This window comes from Callithrix jacchus, chromosome 5 (assembly GCF_049354715.1).
Source record: "Callithrix jacchus isolate 240 chromosome 5, calJac240_pri, whole genome shotgun sequence".
NCBI lineage: Eukaryota > Metazoa > Chordata > Mammalia > Primates > Cebidae > Callithrix > Callithrix jacchus.
Genome location: NC_133506.1, coordinates 130,679,355 through 130,706,754, shown reverse-complemented (window position 1 = coordinate 130,706,754; position 27,400 = coordinate 130,679,355). Strand labels below are relative to the sequence as shown.

The 27,400-nt window shown below is 55.2% G+C and overlaps 2 protein-coding genes across 15 annotated transcripts in view; both read right to left on the bottom strand.

Moving 5' to 3' along the window:
• Positions 1 to 1,018: 1,018 nt before the first annotated feature.
• Positions 1,019 to 21,852, bottom strand: NHERF1 (NHERF family PDZ scaffold protein 1). Of its 2 annotated transcripts, none has more exons than XM_008997713.5 (6): positions 21,198 to 21,852; positions 7,838 to 7,999; positions 6,298 to 6,451; positions 3,387 to 3,427; positions 2,145 to 2,285; positions 1,019 to 1,914 (listed from the first exon to the last, which is right to left on the bottom strand). In XM_008997713.5, the coding sequence occupies exons 1-6, from the start codon at positions 21,636 to 21,638 to the stop codon at positions 1,726 to 1,728; spliced, it is 1,128 nt and encodes a 375-aa protein (XP_008995961.1). In that variant the 5' UTR covers positions 21,639 to 21,852; the 3' UTR covers positions 1,019 to 1,725. The 2 variants fall into 2 exon arrangements, with proteins under 2 accessions (XP_008995961.1, XP_003733107.2); XM_003733059.6 differs by having other exon boundaries at positions 2,145 to 2,234.
• A 1,349-nt stretch (positions 21,853 to 23,201) lies between these two features.
• Positions 23,202 to 27,400, bottom strand: part of RAB37 (RAB37, member RAS oncogene family) — a 70,401-nt gene continuing 66,202 nt past the window's right edge. For 6 of the 13 annotated variants that reach the window (XM_017972792.4, XM_078374564.1, XM_054256454.2 and 3 more), the window contains 3 exons: positions 26,420 to 26,485; positions 25,692 to 25,903; positions 23,202 to 25,496 (listed from right to left, as the gene is read on the bottom strand). In XM_017972792.4, the coding sequence (XP_017828281.1) occupies positions 25,391 to 25,496; positions 25,692 to 25,903; positions 26,420 to 26,485 (384 nt within the window). In that variant the 3' untranslated portion in view covers positions 23,202 to 25,390. The remainder of the gene's footprint in view (positions 25,497 to 25,691; positions 25,904 to 26,419; positions 26,486 to 27,400) is intronic. The other 7 variants (XM_002748706.6, XM_002748705.6, XM_008997708.5 and 4 more) reach the window with 3 other exon arrangements.

The window sequence follows — 27,400 nt, the reverse complement described above, 5'->3', positions numbered from 1 at the left end:
GTCTGCACCTCAGCAATGGGAGTTCTTTCAGGGCCACCCAACCCTTCCACCAGTCTTCAGGTTCTTGAAGAGTCAAAGGGTAGAAGCAAGGGTGGGGTAGGGTCAGGTCAGCTGAGCAGGGTGCGTCTGTGATAAGGGTTTTGGTTGGTTCCTCTGACAAGGAGATGGCCAGATAGTGGGGATCTTCCTCCTCATTCCCCTTAGCTCAGGAGCCTGTTTTCTGAGGAGTGTCCCTGTGGGTTGGGTGGAGACTAGCCTGGGGCCCCCTTCCTCCTGAGCCCCTGCCCAGAACCTCTACCCTGCAGCCTCAGTGCCTCAGTTCTCGGAGGCCAGTTTCCCAACCTCCAGATCTGGCTTCAGGTGCTAGAGGTATAAGGGACCTGGGTCTCTTGTTGAGGGCAGGGCATTTCGCCCTTGAAAAGTCACTTCCATACCACCTAGCCACACAGTATGTCCCGGGGCTAAGTGGACCGGTTTGTTTTCCCCTGACACTGGACACTTGCCTTCCAATCAGTTCACAGTGGCCAGATAAGATAGAGCATCTGGTACCAGCCCAGCCTGCCCCTGGGAATCCTGCACCCCACTGGCTGTAAGCAGAGTAAAGCCATGTCCTCATATTCCAAACCCAGATCCATTCTGAGACTCACTTTCCTCGCTCCTACGATTATAAGAACTTCCTAGAGTCCTCTGAGCACGTTGGTCTGAGTTCCCACTTTCCCTGGTAAATGTCGCCATTGGGGGTCCTTAGCTCACACTGGAGCTTGCAGCCTGGCACACAGGCACACTGACCACCAAGCTGAACACCCTGCTGGGTGCATCCTTCCCACAGACTTCTGCACAGCTAGGCCCTCTAGCTAAAGCTACTCAGGCTTGGGGTCACAGGGAGCCCTAGATGGCCCTCTCTTCAGTGTACCCCACCCTCCAAGGAACACCCTGGCTTGCCATTTCTCGCTTTCTACCTACAAGGGGTCCAAGGCCAGAGGACAAAACTCCCAAGGAAGACACAGAGGCTGAAGGGTTTGGAGGAACCAGCTGAATTTCTCAAAGTGTTTCCTTACAATGGTGGTGCCTGGCTCAGGGATGGGCAGGGGTAGCCAGACCCTTCCCCCTGCCACCCAGTTCTCTGAGGGTGGGAGTAGGAACAAAAGTTTAAGGCTGAGGCCATGGCCATGCCCTGGATGCAACAACCAGGAAAATCATGTTAATCAAGGAAACAAAAATTCCTCTAGACTCTGCAAAAATACTGCACTCTTTAAACAACAAAAATCAAATGAAAACAAGATACGTCAGCCACAGCTCTCAGGATAATGGATGCCCTGTCCACTGCGAGCTGCAGTTGCTGCAGTCAGAGTTCTTTGATCAGCCCTGAACCCAGTTATCACATGGGGGTGGAAGGGAAGGTGCCCTTTCATCTGGTCCCATGATCCTGGCTTGGTGTAGGTCCCAATGATGTCCCAGGCTGGGTGGCAAAGGGACACCTGGTAGGATGAGGCACTCAGTGAGGAGGAGGGAGGCAGAGTCTGCTTTCTGATTGGGGAACAGGAACACATTCACCTTCCCTAAAGTAAGGGAAGAACATCGTTCTCTAGAAAAATCATTTGTCAAGAAAGGGGATGTGGGTGCTGATTTGTATGTCGATTCAAGGGAGTAACGGGAGAGAAGGAAAAAGGTGGGGTGGAAGGCTGGCTTGGCCCTGCCAGTCACTGGGTGGCTGGCAGCGGGCGCTCAGAAGTTGCTGAAGAGTTCGTTTTTCTTGCTCCAGTCCATCTGCGGGGCCCGTTTGCTGCTGCGCTTCTGGTGGGCCCTTTCTTTGGCCACGGCCAGGGAGATGTTGAAATCCAGGATGGGGTCAGAGGAGGAGGTAGACGAGGGCACTGTGGAATCCTGTTTTGGGGGGCTGTCTTGGGAATTCAGCTGGAGAGAGAGGGGGGGCAGGAAGTTGGGAGTCAGTCCCTCATTAGGCTCCCTGGTCCTCAGCCTCAGTGAGGTGGCTCCCTTGGGGCAGTGCCCAGGGAAGCCAGGTCACAAGAACAGAATGCGGCTCAGCATGTGACTTCAAAGGCAGGCTGGTGTGCCAGGAACAAGTGGGGCCTGGGAATCGGCTTCCTGTAACCCAGTTGCCACCCCCCACATGGCTGGCCTACCTCCTCGCTGGTGTCACTGGAGGCAGTTCTCACCAGGGCTGGCCTGGGGCTCTCCAAGGCTGCCTCTGCCAGGGCTTCACGACTGTTCTCCTGGCAGAGAGGAGAGGGGTGTGGGTTGTCAGAGGGTGGGGTGTGGGGGTCCTGAGGAGGGAAGTAGGGGCCTCAGTCTAAGAGGCAGCGCTGATGTCCTGGCCCCACCCCCGATCCCACTGCCTGAGCCTGCTGGGGCTCCTTTCACATTCCTTGGAGGATCAGAGGGCAGCCTGGTTCTCCTTCGGAGGCTGGAGGGGTGTAGACCGTCATGGATTGGCTGAACTGCTCCCCTCCCTGGCCCTCTCCAAAGTGGCCTTTAGGTACTGACTTGCCTGTTGGGCCAATGACCAGGGAGGGGCTTCTTGGAATGTGGGGACACTGGGGGTCTCTTTGCTTGGCATGGGGAACCCATGTGGTGCTCCCTGTATATCCTGTGATCCACTTGACTGTTCCCCTGGATTTGACCCCAGGAATCCTGAAACCCTAACCTTGAAGCAGCAAAGGAGGGCTTTGAAGGAAGAAGGTGGATGGAAAGTTCTAGATCTGAAGATGAGGTGACAGAAGGTTTACACATGGGTCCAAGGACTCTGCCCCTTGCAAAGTACCCTGGCAGGAGCCCCTAGGGAAGGGGAACCTTTGAGCAGACCCTGAAGTGAGTTCCTGCTCTGTGGTCTGACTCTGAATTGTCCTGTCCCAGAGTGCAGGCTTTGGCTGGGGCGTCAGCTTGGCACCTAGCCCCTTCCTGGGTTCTTCCATGGTTTCAGCTGGCGCCCAGCCCCACCATCTCTTCCCTAGCCTCACCCCCTTCCCTTCTACCCAGGGAAGGGGGGAGGATGGGGCTTTGTTCTTCCAACCCAGACTGGAAGTAGCAGGGCCCCGGCTGCCCGCAGCCAGACACTGAAGCTCTGTTCTTGGGGGGAAGAATGGCCCCTTCTGTATGGTAGGGAGTTGGAGGCGGGGGCTTGTCACCCAGGATGGCGGGCTGCAGAGGGGCCCAGCCAGCCCTCTTCCTCCCGACAGCTTTGGCTCCAGGCAGAGGCCAAGAGGGTTCTGGCAGTTCTATAGCTTGGAGCTGAGGAAGGAGCTGGTACTGGGGATCCTAAGGTTTCGGCCTTAGCCAGATGGCTATCCTGCCAACCATAGCACCTTCTGACCCACCTCCTGCACCCCCAGGATTAAGATCCAGAGAAACAGGGGACCCACCCTTACCTTCTGTATCTCCCCATTGGTGAAGGGCTCAGGCAGGGGACCTAGGCGAAGGACAGAGCAGAGTTAAGTCCAGAATGGGGATGGAATGGAGCGTGGAGGAGGCGGGAGTTGGGTTTGGGCAGATAATTAGTTCTTGTCACTTACGTCAACATCTCAAATATTTTTTACTACAACCCACTATGAGTACATTTGCCTTATTATTTATTACAATTTTTTTTGGTAGCGATGGGGCCTTACTATGTTGTGTAGGCTGGTCTCAAATGCCTGGCCTCAAGCAGTCCTCCCACCTTGGCCTCCCAAAGTGTTGAGATTACAGGTGCGAGCAAATGTCTGGCCTATGTTTGCCATTTTGAAGACTCGGCACACACAAAAATTCTGTGTAACAAAAGTTTCACAAAACAATGCCCTTACTACAGTGCTCTTTGTTATTTTAAATTTCATTTCATTAAAAAAAAAAAAATTCTGGGCCAGACGCAGTGGCTCACGCCTGTAATCCCAGCACTTTGGGAGGCCGAGGCAGGTGGATCACTTAGGTCAGGACTTTGAGACCAGCCTGGCCACCATGGTGAAACCCTGTCTCTACTAAAAATACAAATACAAAAAGAAAATTCACCAGGTGTGGTGGCACGCGCCTGTAGTCCCAGCTACTTAGGAGGCTGAGCGGGGAGAATTGTTTGAACCTGGGAGACGGAGGTTGCAGTGAGCCGAGATTGTACCACTGCACTGCAGCCTGGACAGCACAGCAAGACTCAGGCAAAAAAAAAAAACAAAACAAAACTGGTCTCTATCTACTAAATTGACCTTATGAGGTCACTGATGGGTCACAAGGTGTTTAAAAAATGAATTGTCCCGGATGGGGATGAAATTCCAGGATGGCTACCTAATTCCTACCTGGGAACTCCTACCTGGGAAGCTTGTTAAAAGTACAAATTCCAGGCCGGGCGTGGCAGCTCGTGCTTGTAATCCCAGCACTTTGGGAGGCTGAGGTGGGTGGATCACCTGAGGTCAGGAGTTCAAGACCAGCCTGGTCAACATGGTGAAACCCTTCTCTACTAAAATACAACAAATTAGCTGGGCGTAGTAGCACACACCTGTAATCCCAGCTACTCAGGAGGCTGAGGCAGGAGAATTGCTTGAACCTGGGAGGCAGAGGTTGCAGTGAGCTGAGATGGAGTCATTGCACTCTAGCCTGGGCAACAGAGTGAGACTCCATCTCAAAAAAAAAGGTGAAAAGAAAATTAAATCCCAACTCTTATTAGCCAATCAGGAAATGAAGGGGGAGGAGAAGGCTCAAGGGGTGTGTGCTGGGTGTCCCCTCCTCCAGCCAGTGGGAAACCTGGAGGGGTCAGAAGGAGACAGGTCTGGATTCACCTTCACTGGGCTCACTCAGGGTAGGGGTCCCACATGGCTTCAGGGGTGGCTGTTCCATCTCTAGGGACTGGTCGGCCTAGGTGGGCTTCTTCTGAACTCTTGGCTTAAAATTCATGGTCATCTTTTCCCTTGTCCTGGTCCAGGACACAGCCAGAGATACCTGACTCTCTTCTCCCTTTTGACGCCCACAGCCTTTCTGGGGCAAGGACAGCTGCTGGGACACAGGGACGCTTACTGTCCCCTCCCTATCAGCTCACAGTGGTCGGGGGAAACCTTGGCAGCCGGAGGGGGGCATTCCTCCCTGTGGAGAGAGTGAGGATGCCATCCTGGAGGGACACTGGGGAGGAGACTGCTCCCAGGCCTCTCCTCTTCAGGTCTTTTGGCCAGAGGCCGCAGCCCCTCCAGCCAGAGACAGGCAGAGAGGGAGGAATATCTGAGGGGCCAATTACCTTCGGGGTGAAGGGGTGGGGGAAGGGTGCTGGAGGAAGCAGGGGACAGTATCTCAGGAGCTGAGTGGAATCCAGATTTCAGCTGTCTTCCTTGTACCAGATCCCTAGGAGCAAGGCTGGGGCTTCTCTGGGCCCTAGTCTCCCCTTCACTGGAGAAGGGGATTATCTGAGTTTCCATAAACTTGGGAGACAAGGGTAAGGCAGTGCCCACCTCCCATGCCCAGAGCCAGCTAGGGACTTCCAGGGGCCATTCCCTCTTAGTCTAGGAGCCTCCAGGCCTTAGATTAGGGGACAGGAGACAGGGCCTCCCCAGTGGGCTTTTCCAGCTGGGGATCAGAGTCTGCAGCGGGACCTTTGTGTGAACGCCCTGCATACTGCAAAGTCCCAAGAGGTTCCACCCTCAGTATGGCCCATTGAACACCCTCTGCCCCCTCCAGGGAGCCATCTTCCCAGGGAGAAAGTCCAGACCAGGGAGCAGAGCACTGCTTAACCCCTCCTTGCCCTGGTACAGAAGCCCTGCCCTGTTTAGCTCTGGCCTGGGCAGGGGGAGGTGCCAGACCTGGCAGGGTGATGGGGGATGGGGAGGGCAGGGGCCCAGGGGCTGAAGGGGGACCCACTACTCTCTAGAGCCAGCAAGGCTGAGTTTCCAAGACAACCTGAGAGGAGGGAGGGGGAGGCACTGGGCCCTGTCACTGGACTCTGATCTGACCAAGCAAAGGCTGGAGGCCTCCCTGGAGTTAACCCTTTCCTCATATCAACACTGCTCTGAAAGTTTCCTGGTGGAGGCAGAATTGGGGGCTCAGGCCTCCCTTTGGGGCTGCAGCTTTGGCCAGGAATCAGAAGTTCTGTCGTCCCTCTGACTGTCCTCGTGCCAGCTGACCCTGTCACAAGCCATCCTCAGAAACCCACTGCCACTCCCCATACTAGGCCCATGCTCCCCCAGCCCACACCTCTAGGTCTTCCCTGAAGGAGAGGGAGGGAGCACCCACACCGGGAAGCTGCCCACCCCTCGCATGGGACCCAGCAAAGTCTTAGCCCTGGCTCACATCCATGACTTGGGGGCCTCTAGCCAGCATCCCCACCTGGCTTACCATTCAGGTGCTCCTGAGATGGAGTCACTTTGCATTTCTTGAAGAACTCGTCGGTTTCCCTGTCCACCACTAGCAGCTTGGTCACGTCCCCGCCAGCCCTGATGGCAGACACCACGTCCCCATGCTGCTTCCCCTCCATGCAGACCCCGTTCACCTGCAGGGCGGGGTCAGGGAGGCATTATGGGCACGGGCCTTGGTTCTGGGCCAGGTAGGTGGAGGAGGGCTGGGTAGGGTCGGAGAGGCACCTTGGTTCTCAACCAGTTTGCAGTTCACAACCTGGGGATACCGACCCCCACCATGTTTGCAAGTCCTGGACTGGGCCAGGGGTCCTCCCATTTGCCAGTCAGCTGGGGAGGCAGGACACATGGGAAAGGCCAATGAAAATATCCGGACGAGACTAAACAAACACAGCTGGGAGAGACGGGATGGGAGAGATGGGATGAGAGTGAGCTGGGAGGCCGGGTGGGGCAGCCTGGGTAAGGACTTGTTGTCCGACTTCCCTCTCTGGGCGTTGGTTTTCTCACGTGTAAAATGAGAAGTCTTGGGAGAGCTGATCTCCAGCTCTAAGGTTCTAAGACTGTGATTCTGGGACCTGCCTGAGCATTTGGTTCACATTTCCTCTCCCAGGAGCACAGCGCCAGTGCACTGAATGAGTGAGTCTTAAGAGTCTAAAAGCCTAACTCGGGGGCTGGGCATGGTGCCTCTCGCCTGTAAGCCCAGCACTTTGGGAGGCTGAGGCGGGCAAATCACCTGAGGTCGGGAGTTTGAGATCAGCCTGACCAACATGGAGAAACCCTGTCTCTACTAAAAATACAAAAAATTTGCCAGGCATGGTGGCACATGCCTGTAATCCCAGCTACTCAGGAGGCTCAGATAGGAGAATTGCTTGAACCCGGGAGGCGGAGATGGCAGTGATCCCAAGTTGCACCACTGCACTCCAGCTGGGCAACAAGAGCAAGAATTCGTCTCAAAAAAAAAAAAAAAAAAAAAGCAAAAATTAGCTGGGTGTGGTGGTGGGCACCTGTAATCTCATCTATTCAGGAGGCTGAGGCAGGAGAATCACTTGAACCCAGGTGGTAGACGTTGCAGCGAGCTGAGACAGCACCATTACATTCCAGCCTGGACAACAGAGTGAGACCCCATCTTAAAAAAATTAAAAAATAGATATATCACTACAAAGATAAAAGCCTAATTCGGGAGTGGGGTTTTGTTACTGCTACCCCCACCTGTGTGCCTGGCAGCAGGGAAGCTCTGGAGGTGGCCCCAGACATCTCCCTGATTGATGGATGAATCATAGGTGCTGAGTGTGTCTGCTTGGCAAGGAGGAGCCCAGGGGAGAGTGAGGGTAAGAAAGGACTCAGTCAGTCCATCTGTCTGTCCATCCATCCATCCATCCATCCATCTACCACCCTGCCTTCCCTCCCATCCACCCAGCAGCTCCAGGTTGGCTATGCCCATGGGCTAATGATGATACTGCCCTGGCACTGCTGCTCTGCAGGGGGCGGGGGTGGTCAGATAGGAAGAGGACGAGAAGCATCACCTCCACAATGCGGTCCTGGGCCCGGAGGCCTGAAGCTTCAGCTGGGGAGTCTGCATCCACTGACCGGATGAACTGGCCTGGCTTGGACTTGTCGCTGTGCAGGTTGAAGCCATAGCCATTAGGACCCTTCTTCATGGTACAGAGCCGAGGACGAAGCTCGCACTGTGGGGACAGGGGAGGGTCCATGGCTATTCCACGATGCCCCTGGTTCTGCCTTACCTGTCCTCTGCCTGACCCTATCTCCCCCACCAAGGAGGGCTTGCAAGGATGCAAATGTGCTTAGATCTTACAAAGCAGTCTGAGAGGGTTCTGGCCCAGGACTCAAAAGACTTGTATGGACACCCAGCACTGCAGCAAACTGCTTAGGTGACATGGGTAAAACACTGCTTTGTCCAAGCCTCAATTTCCTCTTCTGGCAAATGAGGGGTGGGACCAGGTTAGCTCTCACATGCCTGCCCCTCTGACAGTCTAACGTGAATCACGTGCTATGTTGATCAAGCCCTTATCCCTCCCCATTGGTGGCTCAGTCTGGCCCTCCTGGAGAGGAGGCACAGTGTGGCACCCCTGTCAGCCTGGCTGGGGACCTGGGGCATGTGACTGAGGACCCCTAGCCCCTTTGTATCCCATTCTCTGCAGCAGGGAAGGAAGAGGCAGGTGTTTACTGAAAGCTGGCCAGTGTGTTTACAGTAAAGCTTTTTCCCATATACACGAACTCCCTCACACCCCCAACAAGCCAAATGGCCCAGCCAAAAGGGAGCCAGAAGGAGCAGATAACCAAAATCCTGTTGTGTGGCACAGCAAGGGGATGTGGCTAAGACCGGGGACCAACCTCAGGTATTCCAGGACCCACCCCCACCACTGCCCGGGGGCAGAGGTGGCAGTGAAAGCATAGCGACCCCAGAAATGGAGGAGCCTGAATGGGGAGGGGACCGAGAAGAGCAGGGCTGGGCTAATGGGAACCCAGGGTGGCTGTGGCCTAGAGGGTGGGACCTACTAAAAGGGCACATGTGGATTTCTTTTGCGCACTCAGACTCAGCTGAAAACAGTTTGGCCGAAGCCTGTGCCCAAGGACTATGCTATGCCCAAGTCCCTGTCCCTCTCCCCCTCCTCCAGGCCTGGTGCAGGGCCACTGACTGCTGTCCAGCCTGTTGGCCCTGGGTTATCACTCAGCACATCAGGCAATGAACAGCAAGGCCTGGAGCCAGGTTCCGGCTCCCCTGCTTAGGAGCTGTGTGACCTGGGACATGCCATTTATGGATCATTCTGACTGCCATCTGCCTCCCAGGGTTGCTGTGAGGCCCAATGAGGTAACTGACTGAAACCTCTTCTAACTGTAAAAACTCTCTGTGTGCACCCAGACTTTCCCATTGTTGTGAATACTAATGAATAGTCATAGGAAGCTGGGAGTGAGATTCTGGTGGGGTGGGGGCGTGTGTGCCAGGCTGCTCTGAAACCCAAATCCCCAGCTGGGAGTGGAGAGGGGCTGGGAGGGGTGAGAAGGCATGCACAGGAGGGCTTATGGGCCTCTGCCCCAACTTGCCAGCCCCAGGAGGCTGCCACCATCTGCAGGAGACTCAATCCCTAGCCTTTCCGTCTCTGGGGGTGGTTAAAGGGTGACTTTGCCTTCCTTTAAGAGCTTGGGCAGGTCTTTCTTGCTTGTGTTTCATACCCAAATCCAGGCTCCAGGGCCCCTCACCCCAACAACAAAGGCAGTTAAGGGAGTGGTAAAAAAGTGAGCGGCTCACAGAGGCGCAGGAACCCCAAAGTCAGGCTGAATGAAGCCTCCCCTTGCCCTGTTCTCCCCTGGCCCATCCCCTGCCTCACTGCAAGTCCGACTTCCAGCTTGTTCCATTGTCACCTGCCCCAGGCTCACCCCTGGCACTCCCACAGCCCTGCGGGATCTTGTTCCGGGAGTAAGTGAGGTTCTTCTCCCCTAGAGCTAATCCCTCCACAAAGCTCCAAGCCAGAGCCAGGCCCTCCCCTGGGCCGCCTAGGTGAGCAGAAACAGGTCTGACCAGTTGCCGTCACCTGGACAGGCACAGCTTTTTGCCTCAGCCAGACTGAGCTGCAGGACCTGGCCTGACACCCTGAGAAAGTGTGGGGGGGTGAAATCTCAGGACAGGCAGGGGGCAGCTCCAGTGACCTCCTCCAACCTCCCTCCACAGTCCCCATGCTCCCCAAAACCTTCCCATAGCAACCTGGCTGGGGCTTGCCAGCTGTTCTTGAGATGGGGAAACTGAGGCTCAGAGATACTGAGCCCACTGTCGGACATCACACAGCCAGGACTCCAACTCTGGTCTCTGACTTGGAGCCTGTCCTCCTTCTACCACACTGCAGGGTGCTCCTTAAGCATCCAAGTCCAGAATGGGGCAACCCACTGGGACGTGAGGTCCCAGCAGGAGTTGGGCAGTGGAGGGCAGACAGGGACTCTCTCCAGGGCATCGGCTGCAGCCTCTGCTGGAGGTGGGCTGGGAGCTGAAGAAACCACAGCCTTCCTTCTGGGTGCTCAGGGCTTCTCAAAGCTGGAACTACTACGGCCTGAACTGGGGGATGAAGCCTAGCATGGGTGATGGGGCAGGGGCATGCCTGGGCTGGGGACAGGCAGCTCCGGGCACCCACCCCTGTACCCCCCCTCCTGGGTGGCAGGGCAAGGCTGTGCTAGCTGCCTGTGCGATGCCCTGGCCCTGGTCTCTGTGCTGTGGGCTTCCCTTACTGACCTTCACTCCAGTACACCTCACCTGGTGACATATGGTGCCAAAGCTCCAAGTCGTGCAGTTCAAGGGGAAACAGTGGACCCGGCCTGAGGGGCTCAGGTGCCCTCTGTTCCCTTCCCCTGCACTGGGACCTGCTCCACTGCTCTGTTTAGATGTGGCTCTGTGGTGGCTCCAGGACCTGAGGGTGGCTGGACAAGGAGATGGGAAGCCCCAAGTAGGCCCCAACAGCATTTAGACAGCTCCAGTGCACCTGCAGAGCCTCCTGCCCAAGTCCCTAGAGACTCCCTCCCCTCACATGGGGAGGGGGTTTCCCACTCTCCCAGGGAGACCAGGCTTGTTCCTCCTCACCCCTCCCCTAGCAGGAGCCTCCCAGCTGTCTCCAGGAGGTGTCAGTGCCAGCTGCTGAGTCAGCCCATCAAGCCAGCCCATCCCAGCCTGGGTGGAGGCTGGGGCTGGCAGGAGGAGTCCCTTGGGGCAGGCCCCTTGGGGATCTATGGGGCCTGGCCTGTCCAGGCCCAGCACTGAGAGGAGATGATGGGGAGGGGCAGGGCACCATTGCTCCTAGACCCTCACCCTGAAGCTGGGGCAGGGTTGGGTTCTGCCTCTGGGGAAAGGGGGCAAATGGGAGTGATGTTCAGGCACGCTGAACTTGGTATGTGGCCCCCAGAAGCTCAGGAGGAGCCAGCTACAGGGGGGCCCAAAGCATTTTGGGAAGAGGGGACTCAAAAGGAACACAGCTCCAGTGAGTTCCAGAGGGCAAGTGGGACCTCCAGTGACGACAGCCCGGGAGAGCCAAGCTCAAGACAAAATCAGGATCTGCTCAGAGAGGAGACTGGCAGAGAGCCAAAATCGACAGGAGGGAACATGAGGCCACAGCAGCCCATGGGCAGCACAGCTGGGCTGGGGTGACCCAGGGCTAGACAGGCTGGGGACTCTCACTTTCACACAATGTTGACTGGCTTTCCAGAAAAGACCCTGCCGGGAGAGCTGCCCCCACATGTTTCTCTTGGGGCCTCCTCCACCCTCAGGCCGCCTCCCTTCAGCTGTCCTCCCCCAGGGATACCTGCCCCACCCCAAGTGGCCGCCCCATCACCTCCACCCACGCAGTCCAGGGAGCGGATGGCGGGCACGGAATTCAATAGGCGCCACCAGCAGCCACCTGGAAAGCTGGGGAAAGATGATACCCTAATCCCAGTGACCGTCTCTGGGGAGCAGGCCCAGGCCCGCTCCCTGCTCCTCCTTCCTCCCTTCGGGGAGAGCTGCGGGTGTCTAGGGGCCAACACCCCATGGGGCCTAGCCCCTCCCTGGCAGATACTATGGTGATGGGCCCTACAGAAACAGCCAGCCTGCTTCCTTCAAGCCAGCCAGCTAGGGCCCCCAGAGGAAAGGGGCTGGAGAAATAGGAAGACCCCCTAGGGTGTCCAGGGGAACAACAGAGGTAACCCCACCTCTCAAGACTGCCCCTCCTCCAGCCCAGGACTCCTGTTTATGCAAATAAGACCCGTGTCCTGCTGCCCAATACAGGAATATCAGCCCCAGCAAGAGGATGGAAGGGGGCAGGATGGTGGGAGCAGGAAGGAGTCCTGGCTATTCTTGGGGGCTGGGGTGTGTGTGGCAGGACCATGTTGGGGGTAGGAGCCATGGCTGCTGTGGGAGGCAGCTCAGTTTGTTCCACAGATTCTGGAGACAGGGCTGGGCTTGGTGCTGGCTCTTCAAGGCAGCCAGGATGGAGACAGCTGGCCTTGCCTAGGGTGCTGCGTGACAGGCAGCCTGGGGCAGTGGGAAGTGCTGAGGGGCTCCCAGCACTCAGCCAGTGTCCACACCTCTAGGCAGAAGGTGTCTTCTCCTTACCCTAGGTGAGGTACCATGGGCTTGGCTGCCACTGGCCCCCTGCCCAGTGGCCCTGATGTCATCTCATTTTACTCTATGGGACCCCTCCCACCCCCACAGTTCTCCAGGTCTGTGCAGGCAGCGGGGAATGTGCGCGCCTCCATTTATAAAAAAGGTCACTAGCCCTTGATCTCCGCCTTCCTATTTCTCAGTGGGAAGAGCTTTCCCTGGAGTCTGGTAGGTTGGGAGCCAGGAGGGAGACATAAACCAAAGTGAGGGCTGCTAGTCTGACAGACACCCCTGGGACCCAGGGGTCCTGAACCAGGTTCTCCCTCTGGCTAGTAACGTCTTCTCCCTGTGCCAGTCATGGAGACCCACGGGGGGGAGTGGGCAGAGTCTGGCTCACGTCTCCCCAGGGCTGGGCAAGCCTGGGATGGAGCAGGCTGGTACCTGGGCTGCGGCCTGGCTGGACACCATCCAGGGCTGGCTGCCCCATGCCTTCCCTTCTGCATCCCTCCTCATCCCTCCCCCTCCCAGAAGTCTGTGGATTTAACGCCTAGGGGCTGTCCCAGAGGCTATAAAAGCTCAAGAAATTGGGGCTTGGTGCTGAAGTAACAAATAGCAGCTTCCATTTACTGAACACCTACTGCATGCCAGACATGGAGCTAAGGGCTTTAGATGTGTTTTCTTAAGGAGCCAGTTATAGTCCTACAAGGAAGGTAGTATTGCCAGCATTTCACAGAAGAGGAAAACCTAGCTTCAAGAAGCTGGAGTCAGTTGCTCAAGTACATATGGTTGACGGGCAAAGGCAGGATTTGAACTCTGATTCAGAGCAGCGCTGTCCAGTAGATACATAATGCCAGCCATGTGTGGAATGTAGGATTTTCTAGTCATCACATTAAAAAAGGAAAAATAGGGTTGGGCGCGGTGCCTCACGCCTGTAATCCCAGCACTTTGGGAGGCCGAGGTGGGCGGATCTTGAGGTCAGGAGTCAAGACCAGACTGGCCAACATGGTGGAACTCCATCTCTAGCTGGGCATAGTGGCTCATGCCTGTAATCCCAGCTATTTGGGAGGCTGAGGTTGTAGTGAGTTGATATTGTGCCACTGCACTCCAGCCTGGGCTACAGCAGAGCGAGACTCCATCTCAAAAATAAATAAATAAATAAGGAAAAATAGGTGAGGTGTGGTAGCTCATGCCTGTATTCCCAGCATATTTGGAGGCTGAGTCAGGCAGATCACTTGAGGTCAGGCGTTCAAGACCAGCATGGTGAAACCCTGTCTCTACTTAAAAAAAAAAAAAAAAAAAGAAGGCCGGGCGCAGTGATTCACACCTGTAATCCCAGCACTTTGGGAGGCCAAGGCGGGCAGATTGCCTAAGTTCAGGAGTTCGAGACCAGCCTAAGCAAAACGGTGAAACCCTGTCTCTACTAACATATAAAAATTTAGCCAGGCATGGCGGCTTGCACCTGTAGTCCTAGCTACTCAGGAGGCTGAGGCAGGAGAATTGCAAGAACCTGGGAGATGGAGGCTGCAGTGAGCCGAGATGGCACCACTGCACTCCAGCCTGGGTGACAGAGGGAGACTCTGTCTTAAAAAAAAAAAAATTATCTGGGCATGGTGATATGCACCTATAGTTCCAGCTACTCTGGAAGCTGAGGCAGAAGAATCACTTGAACCTGGGAGATGGAGGTTGCAGTGATCCGAGACTGCACCACTGCACTCCAGGCTGGGTGAAAGGGTGAGAGTCTGTCTCCAAAAAATAAAAATAAAAAGCAAAAATAGCTGGGCACGGTGGCTCACGCCTATAAACCCAGCACTTTGGGAGGCTAAGGTGGGCAGATCACAATGTCAGGAGTTTGAGACCAGCCTGACTAACATGGTGAAACCATCTCTAGTAAAAATACAAAAATTAGCCAGGTGTGGTGGCGGGCCTCTGTAATTCCCGATACTCAGGAGCCTGAGGCAGGAGAATTGCTTGAACCTGGGAGGCGTAAGTTGCAGTAAGCCGAGATCGCACCACTGCACTCCAGCCTGGATGACAGACCAAAACTCCATGTCAAAAAAGGAAAAAAATAGAATTTAATATTTTACTTAACATATTGTATCCAAAACATTATCACTTCAACGTGGAATCCATTTTTAACAACTGAGCTATTGTACATCCTTTTATTTGTACTATGGCTTCAAAATCTGATGTGCATTTTGCATAGCACACCTTGAGTACCTGGAGCCTCATGAAGCTGGTGGCTGCCGCCCAGACAGCACAGACCTAGAGGTCTCACTCCCAGCCACTGTGCTGCCTGAGACTGCCCCAAACACACTCCTCTAAATCTCCACGGCCATTGCTGTTCCCCTGACCTTAACACAGGGAGAAGCTGCAGCCTTTGTCTCGGAGAATTCAGAGTTCTCAAGCACCCAGCAGTGAGTGGGATCTGAACCTGGCCAGTGTTTTCTGTGAGTTCCCACACCACCCCAAGGTGACCTGGACCTCAGGGAGTCTGGATCACTCATGCTTTTCTAGGATGCGGGAACCTAAACATTGCCTAGGAGTCTTGGGGACATGGTGAGTTGTCCTACCATGAGGAGAAGGCTTCAGTCAACAGTCAAGACCACCCTGGAGGGGGAGGCTCTCTGTGCAGGTTCTGGGGGGTGAGGGTGGGGGTAGATACTTAAGTTACCAGATTCCAGATTGACCTATCACATCACGTGAGAAGGCCTGGGGCAGGAGCCTGCTCCTTCGGGGCTAGGATGCCCTGCTGGGGACAGGAGCACCTGAAAGCCCTGGACCCTTACAGGAAGCCAGTTCAAGCAGCCCGAATTTATGCCTCTGTGATGGTCGAGCTGTGGCTCTGAATATGATGGGCAGAAACACCTGGCAGGGTCAGGCATCAAGCACAGCCTACTCATGTGGCCAAATGGATGTGCAGGCATTAGAGTCAGAGGACTGGGTTCCAAGACACATCCCTGTGCTGTCTGGGAAGAGTCACTAGCTGAGAGTCCCGGGACTCTCATGGCCACCTTAACTGATCAAGCCTCAGCCTCCATAGGCAGGGGATGGGGCCAGTATCTGGCTCACTGGTGGTCATGTGGATTAAATGAGATAGACAGAGTTAGTACTTAGCACATTGCTAGACACAAATAGTAGCTATCATGTATTGAACACTTACTGTCAACCTACAAAATGGAGAAAACAATAGCTAATTTGTCTGGGGGAATCAAATGAAATCTGTACCAGCTGGGTACAGTGGCTCATGCCTGTAATCCCAGCACTGTGGGAGGCCAAGGCAGGCAGATTATCTGAGGTCAGGAGTTCGAAACCAGCCTGGCAACGTGGTGAAACTCTGTCTCTACTAAAAATACAAAAACTAGCAGGGTGTGGTGGTAGGTGCCTGTAATCCCAAGCTACATGGGAGGCTGAGGTTGCAGTGAGCCGGGATCGCACCACTGCACTCCAACCTGGGCCACAGAGTGAGACTCTGTTTCAGGGAAAAAAAAAAAAAAAAAAAAGAAATGCATATCAATATCTTTATGTCATAGGCAGAGCACCTAAAGGCACACTACAAATCCGAGTTTCCTTCCAGGTAGGGCCACTGTGTCTTAGAGCAACACAGAGGAACAATCATTATTGGAGTCTAGAGCTCTGGTTTCTCCCAATAAAGAGCACTACAGCACCGACAAGACCTCGGCTGAGTTTCTTATTTCTTTTTTTTGGAGACCGAGTACCACTTTGTCATCCAGGTGGAATGCAGTGACGCGATCTTGGCTCACTGCAACCTCCACCTCCCAGGTTCAAGCAATTCTCCTGCCTCAGCCTCCCAAGTAGCTGGGATTACAGGAACCTGCCACCATGCCAGGCTAGTTTTTGTATTTTTAGTAGAAATGGGGTTTTGCCATGTTGGCCAGGCTGGTTTCGAACTCCTGACTTTAAGTGATCCACCTGCCTTGGCCTCCCAAAGTGCTGAGATTACACGTGTGAGCCACCATGCCAGCTTGAGTTTCTTATTTCTTTAATTCCCTGCCCCACTTTCCCAAGGACCACTGAGATGGAAACTCTGGGAAGGGGAGAAGGACCCCATTTCCACAAGAAGACATGTGGAGTTTCTTGAGAAGGAAGTCCCTGTTCACCTCTCCCCTCCCCCAACCTTTTTTTTTTTGGTAGATACAAGATCTCACTATGTTGCCCAGGCTGGTCTCAGTCTCAAACTCCTGGGCTCAAGGGATCCTCCCACCTCAGCCTCCCAAAGTGCTGGGATTATTGGCACAAGTCACCACACCTGGCCAGGAAGCCCCGCTGTAACTCCAAGATAATCATCTCCAGAATTACTGAGTTCACAGGAGCCTGAAGGTGGGAACCAGGGGCTACACTGTTTTGCCAGCAAAGAAAGAGATCCCAACACACAAACAATTACATACCGTGTCCATTTCAAATATAAACACCCTGCAGCTCAATCTCTGTACTGCCCTACCAGAGCTCCAACTTGGTTGGTGTAAAACAGCCTGCCCACCCTGGGAAAGAGGTTGATGGTCCTTGGCTAACTCTGTGCACCCACCCACCTTGCTCCCTGGGGTGCCTGTACTGTCTCTGGGATCAGGGTCAGGCTGGCAGGAGCCACCACCCCAAGCTGGGCACTTTCATTTACACACCTGTCATGTCACTGAATCTTCCCAATAACCCTGCAGGCAGTGCCTTTCGAAAAGGTGGAGGCTGAGGCTTGCAAGGAAAAATGAGCTCCCAGGATCCTGGAGCCAGCACACGGCAGAGCTGCGATTCAAACACTGATCTGGCTGACCCCAAAGACCAGACTTTTGGCTTTCTAGTTTCCAAATGGAAGCTGCTAGCAGGCAAGAAAGAGGAGTGGGTAGGTTCTATCTGGAACTCCAATCTCTGGGTGGGGTGGGATGAGTTGAATGAGGACAAAGATCCCTAACAGTTGTTATATATTCATTCCTTAATTCAAAAACTGTTTTTGAGAGCCTCCCTACCGTGTGCCAAGCACAGCGCTGGGGATAGAAGCACAAATAGGCCACAGTTGATACTCTTGGGCTTACCATGTAGTGGAGAAAAAGGACACAAACAGATGATTAAAATATCTTGTGTTCAGAGCGATAAAAGATGTAAGGACAAAGAGGAGGGAGAGGCTGAAGCTGGCAGATCACCTGAGCCCAGGAGTTTGAGACCGGCCAGGGCAACATGGTGAAACCCCATCTCTACAAAGAATTTAAAAATAAGCTGGGCATAGCGGTGCATGCCTTTAGTCCCAGCTACTAGGAAGGCTGAGGTAGGAGAATTGCTTGAGCCCTGGAGGTCCAGGCTGCAGTGAGGCAAGATCGCTACACCAGTCCAGCCTGGGTGGAATCTGTCTCAAAAAAAAAAAGTGAAAGCCGGGCGCGGTGGCTCACACCTGTAATCCCAGCACTTTGGGAGGCCGAGGCAGGTGGATCACAAGGTCAAGAGATCGAGACCATCCTGGTCAACATGGTGAAACCCTGTTTCTACTAAAAATACAAAAAATTAGCTGAGCATGGTGGCGCATGCCTGTAATCCCAGCTACTCAGGAGGCTGAGGCAGGAGAATTGCCTGAACCCAGGAGGTGGAGGTTGCGGTGAGCCGAGATCATGCCGTTGCACTCCAGCCTGGGTAACAAAAGCGAAACTCCGTCTCAAAAAAAAAAAAAAAAAAAGTGAAGGAATGGAAGTGCTAACTCTGCCTACTGGATTAAGGACAGGCTCCCTGGGAGGGGACAGGAATGTCAGGGTGTGAAGGCTCAGAGGCTGGAGGGGAATTTGGACTCTGGGTGTGGTTTCAGGGGTAGGAGGCAGTGGTGAGAACAGGCTGCCAGATGGAGAAGGGCCATGGAACAGTATAGAACTCTTCAAAAAAAAAAAAGAAACAAAAATTTAACAGAGACAGGGTCTTGTCATGTTGCCCAGGCTGGTCTCAAACTCCTAGGCTCAGGCAATCCTCCCACTTCAGCCTCCCAAAGTGCTGGGATTGCAGGTGTGAGCCACCACATCTGGCTACAACATATCATTCTTAATCAACAGTGACCATCGATTGGGCACTGACTAGGTGGGTGCCAGGCTTGGCCACAGTGGCACTTGCAGTTAGGCAGGCTGACCCAGCGCTAGCTGCCCCAGGAGAGGTGTGCAATGATCACTGTGAAATATGTATTCATTCCAATACCAACTGCAAAGGCTGGCTGAACCTGCACTCAGTGCCAGGCACTGAGCTGCTTGCTTTACACACAGCCTCGTGCAATGCCGAGGTAGCTGCCATCACCCTCAACTTACACAAGAGGAAATGGAGGCTTACAAAGTGAAGTAACTTGGCTCCACACATTCCGGCTAGTACAGCTGAGCTGGCTCAGGCCTGCCCGGCCGGCACTGCAGACTCAGGCTCAAGGGTTTAGGCCTTATCCTGTGACTGGTGGTGAATGGGGGGTGGAGGGCTTTAATTGGGGGAGCACAGGGCGGGTATTGCTGCTCCTCTCTCCCCATGGGGCATGCGGGGAAGGCCACGTGCAAAGCCGGTGGACAGAGCTGGAGAGCTACTTCCACCTCCTTGGGCCTGGACTCCTCAGTGGGATGGCCAGTGCTACAGGCACTCCTCAGCCTCTGTCCTGAGTGGTTCTGGACACAGCTGGTCTTCCCAAGAGGCCACCCAGCCAACCACTCTCTGTGCCACACTTTTCCACTGAGATACTCACTTAAGAGCTGATCAAGATAAGGGAACAGCCCCACCTTGCACACAAATTCAAATGAAAACAAACTGGCAAACCTCAATTTGATGCTTTATATAGGAAAGGGATGCGTTTTAGAAAAAATAGCTCTTACAATGTTTGTTAACATTTCTTGCAATAACCGCATGGGCCATCCGCAAGCTTCACACAGAACGGTGTGGGATTTTCTGCTAGAGGGACTCAGTGGTGCTGACTGTGAGTCAGTTTGAAGCAGCTGGGATTCAAACGCCTGGGCATGACGCAGTGCAGCTCAGTATTGAGTAAGGGGCTTGAGTACTTCACATCATTTCTAAAGTTCTAGAGAAGGCAGGCATAACATCATCCAATGCCTCCACCTCACAGACGGGAGAACCAGAGCTCAGAAATCCTGGGACTTGGCTGGTGATAGTGTCCCCAGGGTTTGCTGGTGGCTCTCCTCTCATCTCCTGGTCTAAGGAAGTACACACAAATGTAGGTGTCCCTCTAAAACCTGCAAGAATCAAATTCTGTGCTCACCCAGGAAGCTCAAAGCCACGGCTTTTGAGTGTGTGTGCTACGCCAAGCCTCCACAGGAGCCTCCCAGGCCCTCTGGCACCCAGCAGCGTAACCAAAAGGGCAAAGGGAGGAGCTGAATGAGACTGCAACTTGCAGTAGGGTGGGGGTATCCGTGAGTGCCAAAGTCCAAAAAAAAAAAAAAAAAAGGGTCAAATCGATCGATGGACTCAGCACAAAGTTCACACTGGATTTCTGCCTGGGATTAAAGATCATTGGCCCCAACCTCTGGTGTCAACCCCTTGCTCTGGGTGCTCCGATCCCTTCCCCCACCCCTTGCCAATGCCAGCTTGGCAGGGGCAGGAAGTGGGAGCCTGGTGGCCCTGGCATTCCCAGCACCCAGCTCTGGCCGGACAGGTCTCTGGTGACCTCACTTCCACCTAACCAGTTGATCCCCTACCTAGGGCTTTGCCTTCCACCTTAATGCTGAACTGTGTGGTCTCTCTGTCCACGGAGGATCCTCCTGGCCCCACGGACACTCCCACCACACACTGCCACCAGGGAGAGCTGGTGCAAGCTGAAGGGGCCCTGGGAGGCTCAGGCCCTGCCCTTCGCAGTGTGCACCCGAAGCTTCCTCACTCCACTCTCTGGGGACAGGAGACTCAGCACAACTCCTGTTTTGCCAGCTGCCCCTCCTGCAGCTGATCCAAACCAGGATCCCATGGGCAAACACCAAACATGGGCAAAAAGCAACCGGCCTGCTGGCTCTGTGGGCACGAGTGAGCGTGGCAAGGCCAGGGCAAGACCACCGGCTCGCCACTTGCCTCAAGAGCTCTCTCCCCTCCCCCCAGCCATCTTCCCCTCCTTCCAAGGTCTTCCCCCTCCCCTCCCTGATACAGGCGCTTACTCCTCACATTCCTGAGTCGTAAATCCTCCTGGGTGGCAGAACCACCACTCAGAGATGCCTTGACTCCTCCTCCCGCCAAGCACCCCCACACCGCCCTGAGATGGCGGGGCTTTCTCTCCCTTGGAAGTTACACCGCACTCCGGGAGGATGAAGTCCAGCAGGGCTGAAGCTGATTGCACACACCGGCGGGCTGAGGGAGGGCCACCTCGCGCCGGGGCTCCGCACAGGAGGAGGAAGGGCTATTCCTCTAGCTTTTGAAGTAGGGGTGGTGGATGAAGCTGGCACCTCTGGGGCGGAGAGTCCTTCCTCCCGAGCCCATCTGCGGACTGGGGTGAACGATGAGAGGGCGCCAGGGAGGGGCAGGATTGGTGGATTACGAGCAGACACAGACCTGAGGGAAGGGGGACTGGGTTCCCCTGCGCTGCCCTCTCAAGGGCCAGGGAACAAGAGGTGCAGGTGGCAAAGGCGCTCAGGCTCCCAGCACAGCCAGGGAAGGAGAGAGGTCGCGGGACGCAGCCCCAGGCCTGCCTAGGATCTACCAGGGAGCCTGGTCGGCGGGCGGAAGCCGTCTCCCCCTCGCAGTTAGAGTTTTCAGAAAGACAACGGCGGGCGCGGGGCTGGACGGCCGTGGCGCCTGGGTCCCTCCCGATCCCCCTCCCACCTCATTCCAGCCGGCGCCGCCCCGGCCCGGCTTACCTGCTCCGGGTGGCTCTTGTCGGCCTCGCTAGGCTCATTTTCGTTGCCAGCCCCCTGCGCCTCGGCGGCGGCTGGCGACTCGGCCTTGCCCGGCGCTTCCTGGGTGCGCAGCAGCTCCTCGCGGACCTGGACGCCGAGCTTCTGCAGCTGCTCGTCCGTCTCGGGGTCGACCACCAGCAGGCGCACGGCGTTGAGCGCGGCGCGGATGCGGCTCACCACCTGCTGGTGGGTCTCCTTCTCCACGTTCTCGCCGTTCACCTCCACCAGCCGGTCCCCGGCCAGCAGCCCTGCCTTCTCCGCCGGCGAGCCGGGCTCCACCAGCCGGATGTACTGGCCCACCTTGCCCTTCTCGCCGTGCAGGTGGAAGCCGTAGCCGTTCGGACCCTTTTCCAGGCAGCAGAGCCGGGGCAGGGGCGCCCCGGCCGCCGCGTCCGCGCTCATCTCGCCCTGCGACGACTCAGCTGCGCCACTCGGGGTTCCGTTGGAGACGGGACGGCTCAATCCTTCTTCCCGCCCAGAGAACCGGGAACGCAGCAGGGAAGCCCAGCGCCGCGGGACCGGCGAAGCGAGCAGGTGTCCCGGGAACCGCCGGCCGCCGCGAGCCTTGAGGAGTAAAGAAAGGAGCGCGGACCAATCCCCGCCTCGCTCGGCGTCTGAGCTTTCCAGAGCCCGCCCAGGCTCCTTACCCCGGGGGCGGGGCCACGCAGAGGGTGTGGGACTCCGCGAGCCAATCGGAGGCCGCGGGCCGGGGCGCTGCTGCCGGGTGAACGGCGCCGGCCAATGGAAACGCGTGGGGCGGGGCCTGTCCTCGGCGCGGAGCCCAGTGGCGGGCGAAGACAGAGCGCTCAGGAAGTGGAAGTGTTTGTTGCCGAGCTGCCGGCGCTGGGGTGGCAGGGGCGGGGCCCGCTCAGTTCTCGGTTCTGGGTGGTGGGGCCCACCGGCTCCGGCCTGGTTTCCCCTGCCTGTGGCGGAGAGTGAGGAGAGGCCCTCTGGTAAAGGGACTCTTTTTTTCTTATTTATTTATTTATTTTGAGACGGAGTCTTGCTCTGTCTCCAGGCTGGAGTGCAGTGGCGCGATCTCGGCTCACTGCAGCCTCCGCCTCCTGGATTCAAGCGATTCTCCTGCCTCAGCCTCCCGAGTAGCTGGGATTACAGGCGCCCGCCACCACGCCCGGCTATTTTTTTGTAGATTTAGTAGAGACGGGGTTTCGCCGTGTTGGCCAGGCTGGTTTCAAACTCCTCACCTCAGGTGATCCACCCACCTCGGCCTCCCAAAGTGCTGGGATTACCGGTGTGAACCACTGCACTGGCCAACGTTTTAACAGCCTTTAGCCAAAGCATGGGTGCAGCTCTGCTTAAGGGGGACCGGCTGTTGCCGGGGCAACGGCTCCCGCGGGGCAGCGAGGGCCAGGCAGTCTTGAGAATTAAGACTGAGAGCCTCCTCGGACCCTATAGAGTTGTTTGAATAACATTTTTCCGTTTGTGGGAACCCTAACGCTAACCCACTTTGCACTGTCAGGCAGCGCTGCCTGACACTTGGCACTCCTCGCATAGAGGAGTGCAGGTTCTGATTCCTGCTTGGGAAGGTGCAGAGGTGCGGGCTCGGTGGAGAGCCTGGGACCTCGAGGGGCAACTCACTGAAGACAGGACACCTAGGGCAATGGCATGGGCTTTGGTGTCAGCGTTTGGCTAGGGAGGTGGGATGGGGAGAGGCAGAACAGACTCAGATAATCAGCCTCTGGGTACACTCCACAGGGAACAGAGCCTTGGTTTTTTTTTTTTTTTTTCCAACAGAGAAAGAAAAATGATTAGGACTGTAAGATAAGCCTTTAGCTCCCTCTTGCCAAAGAGAGGCTGGTCACAGAGGTAGGGAGTCTGTTAAGGGGGGAACTGACCCTCAGGAGAGACACTGAGAGGAGGATGGAATGATTTTGGCAGTGAATGACAATTCCGTCAACAGGACACCCCTCCCACACACACTTCAAAGAAACAGTGGACAGGATGTGCTTTCCAAAATACTGCAATTTAATTCTGAAAAACTCAAATGCAAGAGGCCCAGAGCTCTCTAAGTGATTGGATCTCCTGCAACCTGCCTTGGGCCCCAGAAGAGACTGGCAATGTCAGGCTCCTCCCTGCTGTGCCTGGGAGAGGCCATGGAGAACTTCCTTATCAGGCCCAAATTGGAGCTGCTGACTGCTCAGAGCAAGATTTCTGCCTTGAAAGCAAATGCAGTAGCCTTAGAAATGTGCAGCACCTACTTCTTCCTCCCTATCTCCCCCTCCCCAGGCCTACAGAGCTGCAGAAAAGGTGCCTGTAGGTCATGACCTCATGTCTCCTGTCCACTTCCAATGGCAGGGGTCAGGGCTTTGGGAGACGTGACCAAGGAGGCCACAGCAACTCCTTGCTACCCCTCTCTCTACCCCAGACGTACCCACATGGCCTTGTTTTACACATACTGCATTGGTTTAATTCGTTCATGGGTGACCTCCCACTCCCTAACCCGACAGAGTAGGAGGGGAGGTAAAGCAGTTTAGGCCCGGTATCTGTTTGAGAAGTTAAAAAAAAGGTGGCCAGGCATGGTGGCTCATGCCTGTAATCCTAGCACTTTGGGAGGCCGAGGTGGGTGGATTGCCTGAGCTCAGGAGTTTGAGACCAGCCTGGGCAACACGGTGAAACCCCATCTCTACTAAAATACAAAAAATTAGCCAGGCGTGGTGGCATGTGCCTATAGTCCCAGCTACTTGGTAGGCTGAGGCAGGAAAATCGCTTGAACCCAGGAGCTGTGATCGCAACACTGCACTCCAGCCTGGGCAACAGAGTGAGACAAGTCTCCAAAAAAAAAAAAAAATGTATGGGTGGTCAGGGAGGAGGCAGAGCTTGGGTTTAAAGGGATGAATGTCGGGTGGGGTTTGCTAAGTCTCGTCTCCCACTAGCTCCAGGAGCCAGGAATTTCTCTTTTTGTTCACAACACATTCCAAACCTAGGAAAGGGATTTCTCCTTATCTGGCTCTTAACCCAGGAAAGCTAAACACTTCAGCTGTTTGAAGAAATCGCCTGTGGAGCTGCATGCCTGCCAAAGGATTGGGATAAGAAGAAACATCTAGGCTGGGCGTGGTGGCTCCTGCCTGTAATCCCACCCTAGGCCGGCAGGTTGCTTGAGCTCAGGAGTTCAAGACTAGCCTAGGCAACATGGCAAAACCCCCTGTGTCTACAAAAACTACAAAAATCAGCCAGGCATTGTGGTGCACACCAGTAATCCCAGCTATTTGGGAGGCTGAGATGGGAGGATCACTTAAGCCCCAGGGGACACAGCTTGCAGTGGGCAGAGATTGGACCACTGCACCCCAGCCTAGGTGACAGAGCGAGACTCCATCTCAAAAAAAATAAAAAGCAAAAGTCTTTTCCTAGTTCTGACCTGAGGTTTTTAGGGGCACAGGCAGAAAGATAGCTAAGCCAGGGGTTCAGCAAGAAGGAGCTTCCCCAGGATCTGAGGTCCAGAGAACAGGAGCCTGGAACCAGTATTTCCAGGTGCCCCAATGTGCTGTGTGCTGGAGAAAGGGGGCACACCTCCAGGGGGGTGTTAGTAAGGCCAGAGGTCGCCAGCCAGACCCTAGTTTCTGCTCTTTGGCTTCCCCCTCCCATCTCCCATATCTCTTAACGTCCCTCAGGCTTTGGTCTCCCTCACAGCACAAAGGCTAACGTATTTGGGGGATGGGGCGCAGATAAGCTCCTGTAGAGCAGGAGCCAGTGAAGACTGCGGTCAGCTCAACCTCTCTCCAGCTGAACTGAGGGCACCTGCCCTCACCCCCAAAGTGCATCTGTGTCCCCTGGGGCAGAGCTGGGGACATAACATCACCACCTTTGTTATGTCTAGGAGGGAGGCCCAACCCCCCAAGTCCTAGAAAGCAAAAGGGGCACCAGGTCCCAGCCTTGGTTTTCTGGGCATCTAGGTGCTGTTTTTGGTACTAAATTATGTACTATTAAAATAAAAGCTAAGTGTTTTACCCTCCCCGTGGCCGGGGAGACTGCAGGAACTCAAGCAGGAGCTGGAGTACTGCTCCCTGGCAGGAACGGGCTGTGTACTGGGTCCTCCATCTTTCTCCCCATTGGCTCAGGCGCTTGGAATAAGCCAGGCCTGTGGGGGATGGTTGCATCCCCTGGGCCTCCGGAGCCTCCTCTCTGCCCCTTGGGATTCACACGAAGGAGCAGCAGCTGGAGCGCTTCTTCTGGGACTCCACATAGTCTCGGATCTGGAAGCTGGGCTCATCCGCTGACTGCCCGGCCCGGTATTTCAGCTCCCTTGAAGAAGAGGCAATGGGCTGGGCTGGGCCTGGCTGGGGTGAGGAGCTGACCAGCCCCCTCCCTGCTCCACATGGTCTGGAGCAAATGGACCTGAGCCTGCAGAATGCAGGTGTGTCCAGGGGCGGGGCCCTGCTGGATTCCTGGAGGGTGCCACCCTGCCCTGCACAGTTCCCTTCCCTGCTCAGCTCTCACTTGGCGATGGCCAGAAAGGCTAACTCCACGTTCATGCCCGTCTTGGCGCTGGTCTCCAGGAAGGGAACTCCGTACTCCTGCCCGGGAAAGTGTGTCCTCAGGGTCAGCCTCCGGCTGCCCCCACCCTTCACCCTGTCCCACAGACAGTCACTTACCCTGGCCAGGGTCTCTCCGTCCTCTGAACGGATCACTCTTTCGCTGCTCATATCCGCCTGTCAAGCCCAAATGGGTCACTCTGGAGAAGGAGGCCTCTGCCCCAGCCAGACCATATTTTGCCCCAGGCGTAGGCACTGCCTGCCCTCTGCTGGTAGCTCAAGGCACTGCGGGCAGGTGTGATTGGCCTGGGGCCAGGGTTTCTGCCCAATTTGCTACCAGCCTTGTGATCTCACCTTTGGTAAAGGGTGTGGTGACCCAGTCTTGGAAGGGGACAACAGTTGGGACTAACCCTTTGCAGTCTTGGCCCCTGACCTAGGACCCTGTTCACTGTGCTCTGAGGGGGCTGAGAACTGGGCATCCCTTGCTTTCTCAGGCAACAAGTTGAACTTTCCAGAGCTTTAAAGCGGGCAGGTAGGCTGGGCAGAAGCCTCCAGATATGTCTGACCTCTGAGCTGGAGCCTGCAGAGTCCTTTTCAGGAAGGATGCCTAGACAACTGTTCTTGGGTGGTTATGAGGTTGGCCAGGGCTGAGGAAGTGCAGGGATGGGCTGACCCTGCCCCGGAGCCACTCACCTTGTTGCCTAGCAGCATGATCACCACATCCCTCTGGGCATACTCATGAATCTCAGTGAGCCAGGCCTATGGGAGAGGCATGCTGAGACTGGCATTCTCCTCCCGCAGCCCCTTCCTTCTTCTGCCAGGTTTGACTATTCCCAGTTACTACCTTGAACATGATGCCCTGTGGATTCTCTCATCTGTACCTTTGTTCTGGCCTGTCCAGGCCTGGGTGGCCTTCCTTGTGGCTCACACAATGGCTTCACCCTCCCCATTTCATGCTGTGCAACTATCAGTTCTGTGGAAGATCCAGCTGTATGGAGACCTCATCTAACAAATCAGTTGTTTGTCACCAGTGATTTCTTGGTTTGTCCTCTTGAAGATTCTCAGACCACATAAGGGTTTCAGTGATCAAAAGTACTGTGATCGATTAGTGATGTCTGCCACAAGCATGGGGTTGGAGGTGGCAGTATGAGCGCTATGGATTTTCCATCCTTTTTCTATACAGATGTTTTATTCTCCTAGTTTGCTTGTCAGCAAACTGTCCCTGAGGTCAGGGAATTCATGAATCCTGTACAATGTTGTGCACTGAATTGGTGCTCAAATTTATCAAATTTTTGTCTCTATTATAGTTTGGTTGTGAGGACATAGCCATTCACTCTGCCTGACTGAGTCACTTTCTTGTAACTTGCCCAGGATGTATGTGTGGACTTTTCTGGTTGGGTTTTTCCCCTTGGTCTCTGAGGATAATTATCCAGGGTGGAGTGGGGGCCGTTCTGAACACTTTGTCACAAAACACTTTCATGAATCAGAATGAGGGCTATGCAGGTGGCACAGGGTCACAACTGCCTGCTTGGCTTTCATGCCCACATGGCCATCAAATACAAAGCAGCAGATATGAATTCTGAGTCACCAAGCAGGTGTTTTTCAGAAGACAGCAGGATTCCATGCTCCACCCCCTTTCCACAGGGCCAGAAGCAGCCTCAGCCTGCATAGACC